Here is a 17,989-nt window from a genome sequence, read left to right as displayed (position 1 = left end):
CTGGGAGGTGACTGGGGATATCTGGAAGGTTCATATTCTGTGATCACCTTCTGTCTAACTTTTGATTGGGTCATGTTTAGAGGTTGCCCTTACTCTGGGGCTGGATGACCACTGAGGGGCAGAGAAGAAGTGTCCACTCTCATTCCTGGGTCTCTGTGAGCAGTTGTTGATGCCATGAACCTCCGGTGCTTTGCCCACAGACCTTTAGTGTGTGACTCCCTCTGCTCCTCAGTGGTTATGGTCTTCATGTCCAGAGGAGCAGGCAAATCCCAGTGGTGGGAAGGCAAGGAAAGGGAGAGTGCACCTAACAACTCATCATTTCTCTTCTTAAATGGGGATAAGCAACACAACACTGGTTTTGGATTTTTGAGTTTGGTAATTTCTTGGGCAGAGACCCATAAAGGTTCTGTTAATGATTTCAGGAGCCAGGCTGTTCTGACAGGCCATCTTCACATCTCACCATTGCTGCCTCTGCTAACCAAGGGCAAGAGTTAATCAGCAGTGGAAGGAAGGAGCCTTCTCAGCAGCCCAAGTGTGGCACATGCCTTACCTAGTCAGGTTTCACTGCCTCGATGACATTAATTTGCTCCTGACCTAATGCTCCCAGCGCTGCAGTTCAATATGTTTATTAATTCTAGGAACAAGCTTTCAGATGAATTTTATTGTTGCACTGAGACACGACGAGGTGAAGATATGTGGGTTTTCTATTCCATTTTCCATATCTATGCCATAAAATGTTGCATTTGTGGCACCTGTATTATTTGTGAGCTTGCATTAGTGCTTAGCTTAAGGCCTTTTGAAATGTCCTGGAAATAAAATAGCCTCATTAAGCTTTGGGGTAGATTTTAAAATTCTTGTTCATTTTTCAAGTCAGAGGAGTAGCAAGGCTTGCCAAAGAACTAGGATCATGAAAAGTTTCACTAGCCTGGCTCAGACACATAAAACTACTGGGAGAAATTTGGATGATCACTCCTGATATTCATTGACTTCTAACAGGATTCATGGGTTGATCTATTGTTTTCCATCTCAGGGAATTTTACATATTCCCCAGAAGAAGATGGCACAGATTTTTGTGGAGACAGGTGCCTGTATGGAGTGGACTTGTTTTGGGATGTAAAATAGGAAGTGCCACGTTTCAGTAGCAGAGCAATTTCTTCTACTTGGTCTTGACCAGCAGGGGAAAGCTCTGCTTTCAAAGAACGATTCTTAAATATGAATAAATATTGATTTTTCATTACAAATAAATATCTGCAGTCAGACAAGTTAGTTAATATGAGCTACTTTGAAATTAGCCTTATGAGCTAACCTTTGCTACCACTGGGTTCATAGGGAAGATTCCATTGCTTCAGTACAAGAGAGATTAATGCCCCTGAGAAAGACTCTGCAGGAGTTTTCTTTCTCACCTTTGCCTGATGGGAAGAAGGATTTTTACAGTTCATTAAAGAGAGTGACCTGTTCCAGGTTCTTAGGCCAAGTCCTCAGAAAAGACAGATTTTAAATCCTTCCCTCAATGAACTCAGCGCTAGTTTGGCTCACCCAGCTCAAGGCACTTCGCTGCTTTTCAGCGTTCAGGCAAAAGAGGCATTCAGAGCCCTTCCTCACAAGCTGGTGGGTTTTTTATTCTTAAATACAGAATTAATCTAAAATTAATTTCCCACATTTGCCAGTTACAGCTACAGCTACAGTTATTTTCATATGCCAGGACAAAGTTTTAAATCAGGATCTGTATTTTGGGGTTCCTGAAATTCAGATGGGAGATAAATTTGCTTCCCAGACTGCTGGCAGCTGTCTTCTGGGCATTGATGACGGTTTGTGTTCAGCCAGGGCCTGTCTGAAGCTTCAGACAGTGATTACCCTTAATGTCTAATAAAACCTGAGGAATTAATTAGTCTTTTTGTGACTCTGCTATCCTGAATTACTTAACCTGGATTCAAGGCAGCCTCATGGGGAGGAGTGGGGAATACAGGGAAAAGGGACGGAAATAAATAAACTGTCAGTTTGTTGTCATGCCTCCCTTCTCCTGGATTTGAACAAACATGGGGCAGAGCACAAAGCCTCGCCAACAATTGCACTTCTCCCTCCTCCCGAGGTTGCCACAGCTGACCCCTCTCCTCACCCAGGGAGCCGTGCCAGGGTCTGGTTCTGCAGGGCTCAGCGCTGGATCCTGCAGCAGACTGCGCACGCTGCAGCAGCTGACGGCAAATCCCCGAGGCAGAGGCTTCAGTGCATCAAACAGCAGAATGGATACTGCAGCACCCCCTCCCTGCTCCACTCCTGCCTGAATTTAACACCCAGCAAACCTCCTCCTCAGCATCTTCACTGCAAGCTTGGGAGGAGCACTTGCAGCAGTGGCTCACTGCAGAGACTGCAGTGCCCTCTGGTTTGCAGGAACCGGGGGATGTTGCAAGGAGGGGACACCCTGGGAAAGGAGGATTTATGGGTCTGGCTACGACCAGTGTGGGAGGGTGGGAAGGGGAAAGGCATCCCACTGTGTTGGAGCAGAAGAATCCAGTGAGGACAGGCAGGTGCTGCCAAAAACATGAGGGCTCACAGCATCCCTCTGAGGAGGGGAGTGCTCCTTTCTCTCTGGCAGCCACCCAGGCCCAAAGTGTAATAAACCCACAAAACGGATTATTTTTCTTTAAAAATAGACCATGCCCCACCCCCCTTTTTTTCCTTAAATAAATCCCTTGCCCCTGTTCTCTTCAGCTCAAGGTCACCTGGAAGCACAGCCCTTTCACTACAGCACTGGTATTTCAGCACATGAGCGAGAAGAGCAGCGAGCCCGAGGGGCCACGGCCACAGATGTGCTGCCTGACTTTGCCCATTGTGTGTTGCATCTGGGCTAAGCCTGGGGAATTTTTGGACAACAGTTTGGCTGTCAGTCACAGGGCTCTGAGCTTACAAGTGCTGAAGTGCAGTTACAAAGCTCTCTTAAGCCATTAACTATTGTAAGTGACATAAATATTCCCCTTTTCCCTCAACAATGGGTGTTTTTTTCATTTGCTGGAACAAGGGGCTTTTAGTCTACCAGATGGGTCTAGGCTATATGTCCTCCAGATTTGCTCCTTAGATGAATTTTCAAAGCTTACAAGGATAACTTCATTTAAATCTGTGGCCTTCAGTCTACCCTTGGGTCAAGTGTGAAGACAGCAGCTGCACTCCAAGATCTCTTACACCACATGTATTTTCTGCTGTATGTGCCACTGGGGCTTCATGAAGGAAGGAGTTATTTCCCCCTCTTTATTCACTTATTGAAAAATATTGTCAGCATGGTGAAAGCAGTTCAGTCTGAAATATCTGAACTAGGCAACATTGCTTACAGAAAACAAATTCTATATCGGACACAGAATTGTTCCCACATTATTCTTAGGTCAAGAATGAAGAACCACGGGTTCTTCAGGAACTTAAATTACATAAAATACACAAGCAAACAATGATTGCTTTAGATTTAAATTGGATTACATTCAAATGAAGTTCATGCCCCATCCTGCTGTCTTTACTTACAGGAGTAGTATTTATAAATATATAGTAAAGCACGTCAATATTCTTGATTGGAACTTATTTTACTTACAAATGACTTCATTAGCAAGTATTGTTCTTGTCTTCAAAATGCTTCCATTTCGAAAAATCCTCATACATTTGCAGGAGGGATAGAAGTGATGAGAAAGCTCTCCAAACTAAAGCCAGCTGAAAAAATAAAGGGATTTGGGCTCATACTGAAAGACCAGAGCACTTCTACCCAAACCTGAAAAGATGGCTCTATAGTGGTGGGTCTCAGGGGAGAGAAACATCTACTGTTCCCTGAACAGCTGCAGCAAAACCCTTGGGTGCACCATCTGCTTGAGACACCTCACCTTGAACACTGATGGCTTGGCCACGTAAAAGTGTAAAAACGCCTTGTTGGGTAGAGTATTTTCTAATGCCTGATCTCACAAGTTTCACAGCATTCCAACCCCTAACTCCCTGTTGGGGACATCTCCAGAAGCCACCTACCACAGCTGAACACACCTTTTGGGAAGACGTCCCTCTTGTTCAGACATTTTCTCCGTGTCACCGGCCGTGCAGGGCCAGGTGTGCTCAGCGTGCAGCCCCAGCTCGGTGCCGCCGCGGGCTGTGCCCTGCGGTCCTTGTCACACTGCAGCTCTGCGAGCCGTGGTGCCTCTTGCTCCCAGCCTGGGTGAGTCATCCCTGCGATGCTCTGGAGGCAGCACTGCTGAGAGTCCCTTGTCCTTGGGACAAGCTGTGCTCTCCTACAGAGGACTGGAAAAACAGCCTGTCTCAGCTGATACCCAGAAACTCTCTGGATTTACACTCAGGTGGATGAATGCAGATGTGCCTAAATAAGTGAGAGTCTTCCGAAGGTGGAGACGTTGGAAGGCAAATCCTGTTTTTCTGATGCAAATCAAGCACTGTTTTAATGTTTAGAAGAATCAAATTGACTGTCACTGCTCATCCACTGCAAGGAATAACTTATTCCTTCATTTTGGCATGGCTTTTTATAAAGCCTCTGGTCTTAAAGACCCCAAGTCACCTCATGTGGGTCCCAGCAAAGGCAGAAAAAGGTTTAGGGATTTAAATGAAAACAGAATTAGAGCTTTCATTGCCCAGGCAGCGAGGCAAAATCCCTTTGCCCTCAGCTGTGTGCACACACTCTGCTCCCCAGCTTGAAGTCTGGAGCTGTAGGATATTGACAGGAGGACTGTGGGAATATCCAGGCACAGTTCTGGGAAAAGCCTCTATTTGCTGAATTCTGTGACTTGTTTGTGACCAGACTTTGCTTGCTGTCAAATGTCAGCTATTAATTTTTTTTGCTGAGTTTATTCTTGATGTTTCTGTTGTTAGTATGTGAATTGCTCTTGTCCCAGCTCACTGCTGTGGTTCATCATCCAGCAGCTGAGTGAGGGGGTCGATTTTGTTTCAACACGTACTAGAGCCAAAGAAACCTCTCGGCCATGCTTTGTGTGGACCTTCACATTTGATCCTCAATCTCTGCAGCTCCAGGTGTGCTTTTATGTCTTAGATGGATATAAGGCAGTCTGGTTTTCTGCTCTGTTTCAGGGTATTTTGTGTGCACCCTCTTGCCACCACCAGTACCTGCATAGCTCAGGGATCTGGGCATTGAATCTTAAGGATTTCAGAAGGAGCTCCCATGTACCTCTATGTTGCAAACAGTTGCTTCCCAGGAGCCAGACTGCTGAGGCCAATAAACAGTTAATTGTTGTTTATTTTATTTACATGATCAATTTTAATCTGTTGTTTTATTGTTCAGCAGAGCTCTGTAAATCTTGTGTGACCCCACAGGACTTACCCAGCTCCCATCTTTCCCAAGCCTTTCCCCTGCAGATTGTATCACAGCCTGTTTCAACGTATCCATCCCCCTTAATGAGAACAAGAACTACAGCAGGGAAAAGGGGGAGCTCTTTCAAAATGTTTTAAATTCCATCCTGTCAGGGCCAGCATCTGTGGGTTGATGAGATTCACTTGCAATAATAATGCAAGTGTAGGAGCCGGGGAAAGGACAACATTCCCATAAGGAACTGGAAGACTTTCTACTCCCAAACACAAATAGAAAGGAAAAGGTTAAAGCCAAACCAGACCATCTTGCATGCCCTTGCAGGCCTTAATTCCTTCACAAACATGTGCAAACTGAATAAAAAGAACTAGCTAAATAAAAATCCCCATGCAAAGAGAAAGATTTTGATCCTCTGTTAAAACAGTTTGAGTGGAAAGGATTTTGCAGCCTCTCTGTTAATCTGCTGATCACGTGGTTGATAGCGATGCCCTTGAGGCACTATCAAGCCTGTTGCTGAATTGATTGGTCAACAAAAAAAGAAAGGAGAAAAAAAAGAATTGAAGTTGTGCTCTTGTATTAGTACAGCTAAATCCTTGCCTGCAAGTCTGGGTAATCTTCACTGGAGGAGCATGCTGGGGTTTTTTTCATCAGCCTGTGAAGGCTGAAATGGACTTCTGAAGAAAGAGAGGTTTCTAAATCAGCCTTCTTCCAGTTTGTATTACTGATTCTTGGAAAATGAGTAGCAGCCAGGAATTAGTTGTAGGTGTGAATCAGAAAGCAGCAGTGGCCTTTGAAAACAAGTGAATAAGTTTGGCATATCCGTGGGCTGCTATTATGCATTCCTGTGGCTAATATAATTTGTTATTTAGCCTAGAAATGTCAGATGCCTTCAATATTTGACTTGTACAACTCTGAGTGAATTGTAAGTATCCACCTTACATGGTTGTTCTCAATTTATTGGTTTTGATACAAGTATTCTCCAGTAGCAAACAGTGGATATGACCCAAAGATCTTCCCATTTAATCTTCCAGTTGTGCCTAGGGAAGGGAGCAGCCAGATCTTTTCCCTTCTCTGAACAGCATTTGCAGCGCTGCAGGGTTTTGGGAATGGGTCTGGACTGGTCAAGGGTCCAGCTTCCGTTCAGGGAGATGAGCTGTTTGATAGCAGCAGGATTTTTGTTATTGTGGCTCTACGAAAGAGCCTTGAAATAATAAAATTTAAACTTGTAAAAGGTTTAGTGGTTTAGAATTGGGTTCCCAGCCCTTTTCGTTACATAAACTGCATTTAAAAAAGATACTCTGCTGTGTCCTTAAATTGTGCCTGCTGCATTTTATATACTCACACGTCTATCTGTGTGTCACCTGTGTATAAACAGAGAAGGAGGGGACTTAAAACCTAAGTAGGGTCCTTTCTTTTTATAACACGGCTGTAGCTATTTCTTTTTTTCTTGAAAGGAAGTAAGCTTTTCAAAGTTCATGAACTCTTCTTCAGCTTTAAATCCTGCTTCCACAGTTTAAGTTCCCAGTGGAGACTACAGCACAAAGGAGAGGAGAGAGGAGCCAGGGGTAGGAAGTGGCAGAAAGCGAGCCCTGAACCAAGAGTGTGGCAAGGCACAAGACATCCTCGGGGGTCACCCAGAGCACCCTCAGAAAAGTCAACCTTTTTCTTTTTGTTTTGCTTGTTCTTTTGAAAAGCTCCTTTGCCTTAGAGAAAACCCACTGGCCATTGTGGGGAGGTGATGGAAGACTCATTTTAGATAGCAGTTCCTTGAGGTGGTGGGCTTTGACTCAGGCCTATAACCTCTTGTGCCTTTGCTATTTCACTGATGGTGTGACATCTTGACGTGACAGTGCCCTCGCCACAGATGGCTGCATGCATACAGGAAAAAACCCAAGCTGGCAAATTCCCTTCCTTGCTACCTGCTTCAGATGCTGTATGATACAATGAACAGGCAGCTGGGCACACAGAACATGGACAATCAATGATAAACAAGAAAGTGAGATAATTTCTTAAATATCTCTTTTTGCTTTCCCTCGTAGCTGGAAAAAAATCGTCCTTCAGTTAAAAAACCAATTCTACAAATAACATCATCAGCCCAGTTTCATAATGCTTATATTTTGTCAGCTGCTGATTTGACTCTGACGACTTAGTTAAAGAAGATTTCTGCTAAAAATATATCAGCCCGCTGCTTGAAATGCTTTTACCACCAGGCAGAAATGAAAGGAAAGGATGAGTATTATAAACATAATGAATAGCTTTGTTTACCACAAATACATGTCAAGAGGGGAAATGTTGTCTATTTACATTCCTGATGCCCTCACGATTGCAGTGTATTTTACTCGCCTATTAAAAGGTTTATATTTAGCAAGTGCTGCATTAATTAAATTTCTTTCATTTCTGTGGAAGGTCCTTCCTGGTGGTACACAGCTCAGGGCCAGGGGTAGGTGTGAGTCCTGGGCTGCAGAGAAATCTTGCAAATGCAAACCATGCAGAAAGAAGTGAAATGTCAGCTGAGTGTGCTGACAGCCCGTAACAAACAAACCGTCAGGGGAACACCTTATTCCCATCTATCACTTAGAAGTCAAAGCTTTGACAACACTGTTGCTGATGGGGTTAACTGTGTCACTGCCAATCTTTTACACTAAAATACAGAATTATTGTTCTTTCACCACAAAATGCTTTTCCATATTTTTGCCGTCTATCAAAATCACCAGCAATTCCACACTAAGCTTGTAAAAGTGCTGCTTAAACTCACAGCTTGTCTCATCCAGTCCTAGAAGGACTAGTGAAGGTGGGATAGCACCAATTTTTAACATACAAATGAAGAATTTCACATCTATTTTACTGGTTCTGTTCAATTAATTTTTAAAAAAATCACTTTCAAATTAAACAAAGTTACAACAAAATTTCCTCCTGACTTGCAGAGTTCCAAAAACTGCAGCAGAAATGAGCTCTACTTTGTGACAGGCCAATGCAAATATGCTCCCTTTTCTTACTGTAATACTCGTGGGTTTCCTTTCTATCATCCATTTAGCCTAAAAATACCTTTTTGCAGTTTGTGGGTTTCCTTTCCATCATCTATTTAGCCTAAAAAAAAAATCTTTCTCCAGTTTGCGAGTTTCCTTTCTATCATCCATTTAGCCTAAAAAAATCTTTCTCCAATTTGTGGGTTTCCTTTTCATCATGCATTTAGCCTAAAAATGTCTTTCTTCAGTTGTCAGTCTGCCTTCTTGGATCATTTTAAGAAATTCGAGGATGATCTCTACTGGTTTGCGTTTGCTGCCATTGATTTGATCAGTGTGTAATAGAAGAGTGTGGAACTCTTCTGACCTTTTGCGCTGACTTTGCAAAGGCAGAGAAGACGTAGGAAAGGCTGAGGCAATGTGGAGCGAGGCCTTTTGAACAACTACTCATTTAATGCTCTCTTGCAGAAGCTCAGCTCCATTTCTCTGTTGCCACTGGGGCTGCTCCTCTTGGTTTGTGAAGGTACAGAAGGAGACTCTTCACCCATGGATCATTATGGTTTGGAATGCTGAGGGGTGATGATTAACTTAAACCAGGAGATCTGGAAGAGGTTTGGATGCGTGTATGGAGTGGGGGCTGGACCAGGAGCTCTGGCACTCTTGAGAAGACTGTGCAGAGGGAACAGCTTCTTTCTACAAACCTAGGAACAGCAAATGCAGCAGGCCTCATGGAGCCTGGTGGGAATGCCCCAGGAAAACTAGCCATGCAGTTTTCTTATTCCTTGCTGTCTCTTGAATCCCTCAATAAATGTTTTGCAATAATTCCATGTTACATTTCTATTCCATCTCAGAGAAACAGAAGGGAGCAACGCAGAGCCCCAGGAAAATCTGGCAGAAAAGTATTTAAGATGCCACACACTCCTGTTTGGTGTTTCCACACTCACACCTGCCCTTCCACACACTGCTGGCCTCTCCCAGCACCGTCGCCGCTGGCTTGTAGCTCTACCTGCAATTCTGACCCCACTAATGGCAGTGGCGACACTTCCTCCAACTTGAAATGGGGCGTGACTTTCACCACTAGCTTCTAAAATTGACCATTAATCAGATTTAGTGGCTTAGGAACAGTGTAAAGAAACCCAGGTTGGAATGAAATTGAAGAGAGGCTGACTGCTCATTTTTGCTGCAGTGATGGCCAGTGAATATTTTGAAGACCTGAACAGATTTAGGGTTTGAGTTCTACTGGCAATCATGACACAGTCAGAGATCTCATCCTCCAGCTAGGCAGATGCCTTTAGTTTTTCTCCAAGATTCTGGCCTGAGAATGCAAACAGCTTTGTCACAAGTCAAGACGTTTTCTGTAATCCCCTCTACTAATACCTGGATTTCTTGTTCTGAGCCATCTAGATCCAGCTATGCAAATGGCAAGTCAGGTTGTAGGATATTTTGGAGCAGGTATATCCTGGAAGGATGGGGAAGCACTAAGCCCTTTGAGCAAAGCCCATACCCTCATTTAAAATACCGTGTGAAAGGCCAGCCACCCTTTTCCAGAGAAGACTAATTCAAATGGAACTGGCATAACCAAGAGCTGGCAGGATGACAAACAGTCTGTCTACCCGGAAGGGACTAACAGAGCCCATCTTTCACGTCATAAGAAACGCTGGGAAAGGTTACAAGTCCTGTTTCTGTACCTCAGAGAGAGAAAAGGAGAGAGCAGGGAAGAAGATAAGCTATTTAAGCCACAGGACAACACCAGCACAGGAACAAGCTGCTGTTTCCTAGCTGGGAATCAATTAGTGCTAAAAGTAAAATGTTTTTTTGGTACTGGAGAAGTGAGGGTCTGAACTCAGAACTAGTGGAAATACAATAAACTTAGTGAATCATAGGACATAGCTTGTTAAATTATAAATGAAGCTGCATGAGACAGGGAGCTGCAATAACAGGGAATTTCACTCACAGCAGCCTATTCTGTCCAGGTCTGTGCTCTGTGCTGCCAGCAGATGTGGTGCCCACTCCCCTAAGAAGGTTTCTTTCTTCACCCTCCACCTCTCTGGCTGGTCACTCTCCCGGATGAACAGAGCAAACATTTTTGCCTTGAATGTTTTTCTGTTTCTGTGGGAAAGTAAAAAAAAAAAAAAGAAGGAAAAACGTGTGGGTACATAGGTGTAAAAATGACTGCAAAGAGATAACACATTGAGAGGTTTATTTTCTTTTAGCAGTAAAATGGATAGAAAGTCAAGTTTTTATTACTCTGAGGTGATATTGTTACAAAATGGCTGGTCTGTGCTTTCATTTTTTTCGGTGTGGGAGCCTGGTGAAGCGACAAGCGTGTGTTGGAGGAGCCTCATGGAGCAGCCGTGTTGTCTGACAGCTGACAGGACAACAGTGACTTGCCTTGTATCGGGGTGGGGTGGCAGAGGTGCAGTGGGAGAATATGACACCATGCTCACCAGCACTTATCCCAAAGTCCCAGCTGTCCTGGACCCCAGGCAAGGTGCCGGTCCATGCCCTGAAACACCTGCAATTGAAGTAGGACAAAACAAGGGCAAGATAGGAAGGAAGAGAAGGATTTTATCTGTGTTGTGTAGAGGGGAAACAGATTCAGCTGTTAAACATGGACAAGCAGTCCCATCAGAGGGTATCCAAGACACCTGCACGGTGCTGATGGATAGAGCCAGCAGCAGGAAATCAAACACCTGTAGCACCTCACACAGCTCTAGAGACCTGTCTTCAGGCAAGGCAAGCAAGCCCTGAGAGTAAAATAAGTTGCCTAAGGCGATGCAAGAAGACAGGAATAAACTAGGAATTACTGGCTTCTCCTGAATTCAGATTTGCAACATCTCAGCACCTGTCTTTTCCAAAGTCACTCCCTGAAAAGCCCTCACCAGTAGCCATTACTCTTTACTGAGTATCAAGCAAGAATGAAGTGAAATTGGTTATTATCACTGCACTCTGTCAGTCTGGGCTGTGGAAGTGAGCCCGAAGGTTTGCAGCAAAATGCTGTGGGACAGCAGCAGGAAAGAACTGAGGTGTCTGTGCCATGGGTTAAGGCTGACAGACCTTACAGAAGCACAGCTCCAGCTTTTTGGCTTAATCTGTAACACAAATGTTACAAAGGTGTTTCCAAAGGAATGACAACTTTGCTGAAAATCTTGTGAATAAATTAGATCCATGCAATAGGATGTGCTGAAGAATTGAGGCAAAAGGCAGACTTTCCTCAAGACTTTATTTCAAATCTATTTAGAATTTAAATATAAATAACAATCCTGACTAATTTTTCATTGTTGCATTTTATGCTACAGTGTAAAATGTTGAAATAGGATTTTTCATTACAGAATTATCTGAGTTCTTCTCCAAGTGCTTTCAGATCAGTTAAAACACAGTAAGAGCAAAAGCAGGGCATGTTTAATTATAGACAGTATTAATTGTGGTAAGCTCTGGGTCAAAGAAGATGGAGATGACAGAAGTCATAAAAGTTGGAGCTTGTGAGGGCTGTTGCTGAGAGCCCACAATCTATAAAAACTATGTTCCCAACTCCCTAAAATGTCTCACCAGCTGTTGCCTGTCACACCAACTGTGGGCAGCACACACATGACTTTCCTGGCTTTCTGTTGGGATCTGCCTTCCAATGCTCCATCCTCAACACAGTTTCAGAGGGAGCCTGTGGTGTCAGTAGCACACACACAGGTAATGGTTTCTAAGCATCCTTTTGCAGCACGTTCACACTTTCCTTGTAATTTCATTCCCTGCTGGTGTTAGCAGGCAGTTCCTGGTCTAGACTGAGCTTTGGGGTTAATGCCAGTGCATTTCCTATAATCCAGCCACCAGGAGCCCCTCTCAGAAGGCTTGTGAAGGCGGTGAATGACACAGCCAATGTGCTGGACAGGTGAGCTGTAGAGAGCTCCCCACTGGGCAGTGGTCACTGTTGAGGAGGTCCAACAGGATAAAGAATGTGTCCTGTGACAGGAGGATCCTACAGAGCCCCAGAGCTGCCTTGTGCCTGACCCCATAGAGGCTGAACACCCCTGGGATGGCACACGGGAAGCCAAATGAGGGCCGACACCGGGGAGCAAGGATGACCCCCTTCATCTGTAGCTGCGTTTCATCTCCCTCTTTGACAGTGCTTCTTCTACCAACAGCCAGGCAATAGCAGCAACCCAAATTCCACCTTTAAATGGCCCGCCCAACATCCATCCTGAGACACTTGATTCAAAGTGTCTCTCCTTGGGTTTTCCGTGGCTCTACGAACACAACGCCACCATGGTAACGCTTTCAGTCCTACAAGAAAGAGGCACAAAGAGTGGGATGGATCGACTCTGACTTTTTTAGTAAAATACGCCAATGCAGTCGTCTTCTGGCTACAAATATCCATGGGAAGAGTAGATGTGTCCTTTAATAACAGGGAGAGTGCTTAAAAAAGAACGTTATATTGCTGCGTTGCCTTCTCCCCAGTAAATTGCGGCATTTTCATTTTCCTGTATTTATTGCATTGAAGTGTTTATATCACTGTGAAGCAAATATTTGCTTTCAAAGGTCACTTGCTGTATCTCTCTTCTGGGGATAGACATAGGTCTCTCTGACCCTTCAGTATAACTCCATACGGATTATATAATGTACTTGCTATAGGATTCTTCATTGCATCTTAGCACTACTGAAATAGCAGATGCAGAATTCGAAGAATAATAGGAAATGTCTTTCCATTAGCCAGTCTCTCTTTGTACTTCTCTCTAACATTCAGTCTGTTGTGCTTCTGTACAAGCACTGGCATAAGGTAGGAGACCATCTGCAGGGAATTTGATGTAAATCACCCAAGAGCCTGGAGTTACTTGCATTGTGTAGGAGACAGAGCACAGCCTGGAACATGCTGTACACAGTATTTTGTAGCCATGTTTGGCCTTTTTTTTTTCTTTTCAAAGAGCACCATGGATGTTTGTGTGTGAACCCAGAGGATTTCCTTTCCCTTTTCTGAAATGGGAAAACCAAGATCCTCATGAAATTTTGAGGTTGAATTTGTATAGGCAATTACTGCAAGTATAAACACAAATTGAGTGAATGCAGTGCCTGTAACTTCTGTAGCAACCTTTTCTTTTTTTTTATCAAAGTTTCAGATCTAAAGAGCATAACATATTACATCCCTACTTTGGTTTTCTGATCTGTCATCTCTGCAGGGACTGTAGATAAAATAAAATGTAGTTTAAGTTAAAAGTACAGAGTACACTTTGGAGAGTTTATTGTAGTTATATTAGAGGTTCCTAAGGCAATCATAGAATTTTGATATTTGATTCAAATTAACTTGAATGAGAACAGAATGCAAAATACCAACTAGTACCAAAAATATAAATTCTGCAAGGAATTTGTTATGCCAAGTCTTCAATACTATCTTAGGCCTGTTTCTGTTCTACTAAAACAAGAGCGGGTTTCAGTGGGCCTAAGCCAGACCTATGCTTTTGAAAGTCTGTCTAGTATCAGTAAGATAAAATTCATCATGGTTTAACTTTCCTTGACCATTCCTGAAATAATTCATTTTCCATGTTTTTAAACTTCAGGAGAACTATAGGTGTTCCTAAGAAACAGCACAGAGGGAGAACCATTAATTTGTACTTTAGAGCAATAATTCCCTTTAAAACATAATTCTTCTCTCTACAGGATTTTTATTGATAACAGGGTTTGTTGTTGGAAATTCATGACAGTGGAATGGCATTTCAGCCTAAACAGGACTTTTCAAGGAAAATCCTATCTCTAATCTGTCCGATTCCACATTATAAATTGCAAAATCTGAAAAAAAATTAAACTCATTCCCTGCCATCTACAAAATGTATGTAGTTTATCATATTGTGTGCAAATCAGTAACCTTTATTGATTCTTGGGCAAGGTTTTCTATTAAATAAAATTGAATCAGCATAGCTGCGGGACACTTCTGTTTATGACTAAAACTTGATGTAAAATGACTTGTCTGGAAGAACGCTTTTTGCTATTTCTCAATACATTCTAAGTGCTTTACAAATACCAAACAATCTCAATAAACCTGTCAAGTTCAATCACTTGCTGCACAACATCTCTCCAGTTACAAGCTCTGACCCTTTTTTTAGCTTGATGCAAAATAAGGCACGTCTGTCACTAAGATGCCAACTGATGGTTCTAACAAACCAAGAAGGGTGACTAAAAAAAGCCCCACAAGAGCATGGAGTGACAGGACAAGGGACAATGGCTTCAAACTGACAGAGAGTAGGTTTAGATTAAACGTTAGGAAGAGATTATCAACTGTGAGGATGGTGAGTCACTGGACCAGGTTGTCAAGAGAAGCTGTGGATGCCCCATACCTGGAAGTGTTCAAGGTCTGGTTGGATGGAAGTCTGAGCAACCTGGTCTAGTGAAAGGTGTCCCTGTCCATGTCAGGGGGCTGGAATGAGATGATCTTTAAGGAACCTTCCAACCCAAACCATTCTGTGCTTCTGTGAAAGTTTCTCCACATTGTTTCTTGTTTTTGCACCACCCATCACCACTGCTGGCTCATGATCAAAAAATTAATAAGGAAAACATCAAAAGTCGTGCTGGAATCAACCTGAGAACAGAATTTTCTGTGCAGTTTTTTTTTGTATCTGCAGAGACTGACCAACAGTGAATACATAAATTGCTCTTGTCAGTAGAAGCCCTCATGTCACCTCCACTCACTTACAGGTCTGTAATTATTCAGCTCACACTGGATAAGCTTAGAGAATGAACCAAATTCCCTGTTAGCATCCCACCCTCTCACTGATGCATCACCTCCCACTTCACAGCCAGTGAGATGCTACCACACAGACACAGCACAGAACCACTTTCCTACTCCTCAACATCTATATGTATTTACCAATTAGATCAGTCTCAAAGTCCTAAACAAATTATCCTGATTTTTGCTAAAGCTCAGTGCTGCTATTCTGCCAGTGCAAGTGTAGCAAGGGGTCCAGGTAGAGGAGAATATTTTAACTAGATGATCCAAAACTAGGTCCACAGGCTTAATCTTGGTGTTCTGGTACAGAGGCTATGCCAGAAATATTTCAGTGCTGGGTTGTGCCTCAGTCTGGGAAAACCCCACAATTTGTGAAGCAGTGACCAGTGCTAGAGACAGCCTGTGCCAAGTGGGACAGGAGTTTGGAGCATGGTTCTTTACTAAAATATCTTCTTTTTATCCTACCTGAGCATGCTCCATTTGCTGGCCAGGAGAAGTGTCTTCCTGGCGCTGCATGATGTGATATAAAGGGCACACACACCAGCACAGCAGCAGGGTGGGAAGGCTGGGGTGGCCTTGAGAGTATCCCCACATTTTCACATGCCCTTCAGGAAGAGACCAGTTCCCAGTTTATCTTTTCCTCCTAAATATCCAAGTGCACCATTTTTTTGTAAAGCTTGTTTCCTGCTGTTTGTGAGCATCCTTGAAGTGTCCAATATCAGCCTGAGTATTAGCCATGAAATTAAGCTCTGCCTTTGCATCAGCTGGGGCTGCAGACAAGTTGCCTAAGCTTGGTCCTTAACACTGCTGTGACCACGCAGCTGGCAGGACCAGGTGGCCTCCTTCTCCAGCAGACATTTGGGCTCCTACACATGGTGTGACCCATCACAAAATGTCAGCCTCCCTCTGACAAGGATGTGGCGATGTGCTCAGTGATGAAAGTAGAATGCCGTGCCAGTAGCTGCAGGGCTGACTCTTCGAGATGGATTTTTTCCTGCTGTAGCTTCAAGGAGGAAAAGCAACCGTGAGTGAGGGCACAGCTAATGTGAAGGCATGAAGGTCACATATTCCCTCTTAGATAAGAAAAGCAGCAAATCTGTTGCTGAAGCTGCAGAGGAAATGCAAGGAGCTGCCTGCTTTCCTTACACCTTTCTAAGCAAACAGGGTGTGATCCAGGAAATGTCACTGCCACCCAGCTGTACCTGCTCAGCCCAAACTCCTGATGTCCTGATGGAGAGCACCATCAAAGTGAGGAATGGTTTAATCTCCAATATATAGTAACTTCCATTTAAACAGAGTTGTTATTGCTAAAATTTTAGAGCCAAGCTCTGCCCTGAATTATTTTGTTTCATAAAGGCTGCTCATACCGCAAAGACAGGACAGAAAACAGCCCCCGGGATCCTGCCTTCTCAGAGCAGCTTTGCCGAAAGGGTCTGCTTTTGTCCTCTTTCTGTAATTGAGCATGATGGCATCTGCTTTATGGCTGTTTACTTGCAGTCCCCCACAACTTCCCCACCTGCTCTGCACCTGCAATTAGGTTTTCCTGCAATGAACAAATCTAACATTCAGTGAGCAGTAATTTGCAATGTGCCGTGCTTGAATCAAGCAAAGAAATAAGCCAGTGTTGTTGTTATAAAGACCTGACAGATGGTAGGAGGGCCCGCCTTTCTTAATCAAGTCATGCTCAGCAATCAGAGCTAGCTTGAATTTGTAACAAGAAAGAAACCCTACCCAAATGAGCAATAATGGACTGCATCCTGACCTCCGGTTAGGACGAGCACAGGGGTGTCATTCTGTATCAAGAGGAATAACCAAGAGCAGGATCTGACCCACTTTGTGGAGAAGTTGAAAATACCAGTAGGTCCTATCGTCGCTTCCCCCAAAATGAAGGATTCTCCCAGGCAGACTTCTCCCGGTCTAGCTGTAAATATCATTTCATAGTCTGAACTATATCATGGTGGACAAGTCATTAGCTGATAAAAATCCTCAAAGTTTCATAGTCTTTAATTTAATTGCAGATATGTTAGCTGAGCATCCAGCCCTCCAAGCAAGGCAGCTGAAACATAGGACTTGAGTGGCATAGGCTTGACCTTGACCTGCTTCACATTAAGCCTTTTAATTCTAGAGAAGAATGAATGGGTTCCAAGATTTTTTCTGGCAGCAAATAACATCTCCTGAGTGTCCAGCTTCCATATAAATTGCATTTGAAAGGTTAAGAAAAAAGGAAGGATTTGCTCTCTACTACATAGGAATTACTATCCAGAATGAGAGTTTGGGTGAGGACACTGATGTAATAAAGGCACTTTTGTGGGACTAACCTTTAAGCACGGCTCCTAACCACACTGTTTCTCTTCCTTTTCATTGTCTTTCAGGCTCACAAAGCAGCTGAGTGCAAATCCTGATCTGCGGCATCCCCAAACACCCCCACAGCTAAAATGGCGGAAGACGCGGATATGCGCAATGAGTTGGAAGAAATGCAGCGGCGTGCCGACCAGCTCGCTGATGAAGTGAGACCAGTAGCTAAACTGGGAACTCGGGGCTGGGGTTGGTGTGAAACACACAGCCAGAAATAGGAGATGATCCGGCAAAGGATTTCTAGAGCTCTTTTCTGTCAGCTTTACACTGAAAGCAGAATTGGAAATGAAATGAGCTGGGCTAAAATTTAATGTCATGTTTAGTCTAGATTAGGGCATTTATTGATTGTGAGTTTGGTTTAGGTATTAGACTGTGCATCAATTTGACTGGCGTCAGAGCAAAAGGCAACAATTTAATATTTTCTGAGGATTCCTTCGATTTGTCAAACCTATTAACTGTTAGAAGTCGCCAATTAGGTCTCTGAAGAGTCTTAGCTGAAAACCACAGGCTTTATTTTTAAAGTGGAACGCCTGCTGTTCCGAGCAGCACCACCGCAGTGTGTGAGCAAGGGGGGCACAAGCCCTGGAGACTGCAGCTGCCTCGAGGTGTGCTGGGAACTGCTGCATTAGCCATCCATAGAGATGGAGAGATCACCAGTGCCCTGCTGAT

At 43.7% G+C, this 17,989-nt stretch overlaps 1 protein-coding gene across 2 annotated transcripts in view; it reads left to right on the top strand.

Annotated features, from left to right (window-relative positions):
- Nucleotides 1–17,310: 17,310 nt before the first annotated feature.
- Nucleotides 17,311–17,989, top strand: part of SNAP25 (synaptosome associated protein 25) — a 29,731-nt gene continuing 29,052 nt past the window's right edge. The window contains exon 1 of one of the 2 annotated variants that reach the window (XM_008642010.2): nucleotides 17,311–17,472. In XM_008642010.2, coding sequence (XP_008640232.1) covers nucleotides 17,401–17,472 — 72 coding nt within the window. In that variant the 5' untranslated portion in view covers nucleotides 17,311–17,400. The remainder of the gene's footprint in view (nucleotides 17,473–17,989) is intronic. The other variant, XM_008642009.2, reaches the window with a different exon arrangement.

The sequence above is a fragment of the Corvus brachyrhynchos genome, unplaced genomic scaffold, assembly GCF_000691975.1.
Source record: "Corvus brachyrhynchos isolate BGI_N302 unplaced genomic scaffold, ASM69197v1 scaffold69, whole genome shotgun sequence".
Taxonomy (NCBI): domain Eukaryota; kingdom Metazoa; phylum Chordata; class Aves; order Passeriformes; family Corvidae; genus Corvus; species Corvus brachyrhynchos.
This window is presented reverse-complemented; position numbering and strand designations above follow the sequence as displayed.